General features: G+C 43.8%; 1 protein-coding gene across 2 annotated transcripts; it reads left to right on the top strand.

The window, feature by feature from the left end:
• Positions 1-216: 216 nt before the first annotated feature.
• On the top strand, positions 217-3,163 carry gpr18 (G protein-coupled receptor 18). Of its 2 annotated transcripts, XM_080479253.1 has the most exons (3): positions 217-349; positions 1,822-1,908; positions 2,071-3,163. In XM_080479253.1, the coding sequence occupies exons 2-3, from the start codon at positions 1,826-1,828 to the stop codon at positions 2,837-2,839; spliced, it is 852 nt and encodes a 283-aa protein (XP_080335379.1). In that variant the 5' UTR covers positions 217-349; positions 1,822-1,825; the 3' UTR covers positions 2,840-3,163. The 2 variants fall into 2 exon arrangements, with proteins under 2 accessions (XP_080335379.1, XP_080335378.1); XM_080479252.1 differs by having other exon boundaries at positions 1,822-3,163.
• Positions 3,164-3,897: the final 734 nt, after the last annotated feature.

Here is a 3,897-nt window from a genome sequence, read left to right as displayed (position 1 = left end):
CCATCTCTCTGCCTGCCAAACACACTCCCACTTCTAATGGCACATCATTTTCTTTAAGGGGGTGTAATTGCAGACTGTGGAAAGCTGTAGCCCTTTGTGTTCCAACTATGTAGCTACTGTAAAGGAATCTAAAGTACAGAAACTACAGCTCACAGTCGACACACACACACAGGAAGTGATGGGGGGGCTTTACGCTGCACGCCGTCTCACCACCATTTCCATCACATTACCATTCACTTCCCTGTTTTGGCTGTTAGAAGCTGAGTGTTCAGATAAATCTTCATGAACTCACTTTCACTTCATAAACCTGTTGGTGTGAGCTTGTCAAGATGTTTGTTTGATTTCTGTGGTAAGTGCAGACTTTTATTGTGTGGGAAAAGCTACCTGATCTGTTTCACATTTGTGTTTGTAGGGGGGGGGGGAGAGGGAAACGCTTTTATAGCTCTGCGTATTGATGGTGGTGGTGATTTCCTCTACAAACTGATACGAACTGACTCAAATGTATTCGGTCTGCTACTTTACTGTAATTGTTTTCACTGATGTGCCAGTGTTCGCGACACATACAGAAAGACAGCATAGTCAAGCAGAAGTGAATGCAGGGGTCACATGACTTCTTATCAGACATGTGATTCTCACAGACTGACAAAAATCTTTATCTGACCCCAACAGAAAATGACATTTACTCCAAGCGCTCGTTCTTATTATTCTTGTTTGGTCAACTTAGATCGTGCTTGCTTCTATGTTCCTTTTTATGATCCGAGTTTCTGTTTCACATTGCTTTTAAAAATATACATTCAAATGATTACCACTACAGGTTCTGCAAACTGTGAAACACAGATGCATCCTTGTTCGGAGGAATCTCTTTTCAGCCACTGTTTTTACTCAGAGAACTTTTTTTTTTTTTTTATTTCAAATTTTGACTGACTTTTGGAGTGAAGATAATCAGTAATTATCCATGTCTCGATGTATTTTCTCTGTCATGATGTGACATCAAACATGTTCAACATGTTGTGATGAGACAAATTCAGACATGTTCTACCTATGCATGCATGTGTTTTCTCCCTGGCTTCCTCTCCCAGAATATGGACAGATGGCTTCTGGAACAATAAGAATGTTTTACTCACACAGAGATGAATGCTAGTTTTTCCATTCGTGACAATGGTGTGATTTAAGTGGTGAGTCAGAGTTTTAAATGTGATGCAGAAATGAGCACCTTATTAAATTTTGGCGATAAGTTTTGGAAAAATAACATTTTATAGCATGAAATGCAAAGTGTACAAATTATACCCAGACAGTTAACTCTCTTATTCCATTATACAGTTTCTTTTACTTTAAAAAAAAAAAAATTAAATGAAGATGTGTTTATGTGGAGGTTTGTTTTGTTTTTATTCACTTCTTAACGCTTATTCTTTTCGCTACGACATTAATCTGCTTTTGTTTCATCTCTGCTGATTGTTAAACAGCCTTGTTGCTACAATGTGCTACACTAATAAAGCTTATATTTAGTAACACTATGAGTCGTTCCTCTTCTTCAGAAAACTCTTTCAGAGAAAGGCAGAGACACATAATGCACCTTTACCCTCTTTTCACATGGTTCTTGTTTCTGGCTATAAGTTACAGAAGCACTCAGCCTCGCATTCTTCATCAGGATTCACAGAGACTAAAATATTGAATAAAGTATCTCTTTTCTCATATTAGAGCGCTGAGAGAAGCACAAAGTCAAATCATCATGGGGTCATTAAATCATGGAAGCCTGGTTCTTGAAGGTTAAAGAGTTCCAGGTAAATTGAGATAATGATTTCTGCATTCTGTCCCTTTCAGCACGATGGTGAATATGAGCTCCTCCAACTTGTCTGTGGAGTCGGGCACGATGAAGCCGGAGCTGGGACCGGAGGAGTACCGCCTGGCGTCAGTTATTTTTTACGGTTTCGTCTTCATCGTAGGAGTTATTGTTAATCTTACTGCTTTATGGGTGTTTGCCCTGACCACCAAGAAGAGGAACTCAGTCACTGTCTACATGATAAATGTGGCACTGATGGACCTCACCTACATCCTGCTGCTTCCCTTCAGGATGGTTTACTACCGTCACGATGACTGGCCTTTTGGAGACGTATTCTGCCGGATCAGCGCGGCCCTCACCATCTTCTACCCCTGCATGGCTCTGTGGCTGTTTGCCCTCATCAGTTCCGACCGCTACATGGCCATCGTCCAGCCGAAGCAAGGGAAGGAGTTGAGGAACGTCCCAAAGGCTGTGATTGGCAGTCTGGGAGTGTGGCTCATGACTCTGGGCAGCACCGTCCCTCTACTCTTCTCTCAGGATGATCCCGATCGCATCTCTCACTTCACCACCTGCATCAAGATGCAGGACATCATCTACATGCGTCATGACAACGCCGTCAACTTCGTCCGACTCGTCTTCTTCTTCCTGGTTCCCATATGCATCATGATTGGCTGCTACATCGTCATTGTAGATAATCTAATTCATGGCCGCACCTCAAAGCTCAAACCTAAAGTGAAGCAGAAGTCCATCCGTATTATAGTCACGCTCATAATCCAGGTGTTGGTCTGTTTTGTGCCTTTTCACGTGAGTTTAGTGCTGCGCTTATTGGGAAACAGCGAAGACGAGGGATTCAGCACGTGGGCGGTCTTCACCACATTCCTGATGAACCTGAGCACCGTGTTGGACATCATCCTTTACTACATTGTCTCAAAGCAGTTTCAGGACAGGGTGATCAGCGTGATTCTGTACAGGAACTATCTGCGCAGCGTTAGAAGGAAGAGCAGGCGCACAAACACGGGCAGCATCAGATCGAGCAACCTGACCAGTGCAATGATCTAAAACCAACATGAGGCTCCTCCACAAAAGCCTCGCTCATGTACATACTTTTTCACGCTTTCGGCACAATGTAACACTGAACGCCTCGCTGTGTACGTGGTTCATTATCAGAAGGATCAAAATTTGCAATTAATTTTCAAGGTGTAATTTACACTCACAGTATGGGAGTGCTGCTGTTGTGGCAAAAACATCTGTGTTCAGAGCTGATTGACTCGCCCCTGAGACTGGAGATGTTTTCAGTGCGTCTTTACTGTGGTAGACAAAGCACGAGTGTCTGTGGCTCAGGTGTAACGCATGCAGATGAAAATAAAGCTCATAGTCAATTAAAAGGTGACCTGGCAGTCCCCCGTTTGTCATGCATAAACACGGAAACTCTTCTTAAACTCCCCACTACGTCAGCCAATGACTATAACAAGCTGACAGCCTCCACAGGAGGGAAACCTAGAGGAAACCATTTTCTTTTTTTTTTTTTTTCTTTTTTTTTTAAAGGTTGCTTTTTTTTTTGTCTGGCCCCCGCAGTGTCACTGTAACTCAGCCTCTGCAGCAGCAGCTCAGTTTTACAGAGGTGGAAGTGGGCAGATCTAACTGTGGGCGTCGTTTGACTTAAGCGGAGCAGCCACGTGGGTTTCTGTGTGTCGTCTGCATGTTCTTCATGGGCATGTGAATATTTTATTGTTTCCTTCCACGGTCCAGAAACATACATGTGAAGCTAGCTGTGTTTGCTATGTGACGGACTGGAGACCTGCTATGCGTGTGCTCCACCTCCGTCCACTGGTCTGAAGCCCTTGCAAACCCTGCTGGATGAAGCAGCTTGGAAGACGGATGGATTTCCTATTTGTCGAGTCCGGGTTAAAGAGCAGCCACTTGCTATTTGACACAATCTCCTCACACCGCAGGGTGGTGCAGTGGTCGCCTGAGATGGAGAATATCTTTGAGTTTGAGTCCAAAAACATGTGTTCCAGGCTAATTGCTGACCCTAAATAGCTCATGTTTGTACATGTGAGTGTGTTTGACTGCCTGTGATTGACCGGTAACCTGCTCAGAGCGTCCCTCCCCTGCTG

This window comes from Lipophrys pholis, assembly GCF_963383615.2.
Source record: "Lipophrys pholis genome assembly, chromosome: 13".
Taxonomy (NCBI): Eukaryota; Metazoa; Chordata; class Actinopteri; order Blenniiformes; family Blenniidae; genus Lipophrys; species Lipophrys pholis.
Note: the sequence above shows the minus strand (reverse complement) of the source record. Positions and strands in the feature narration are given on the sequence as shown.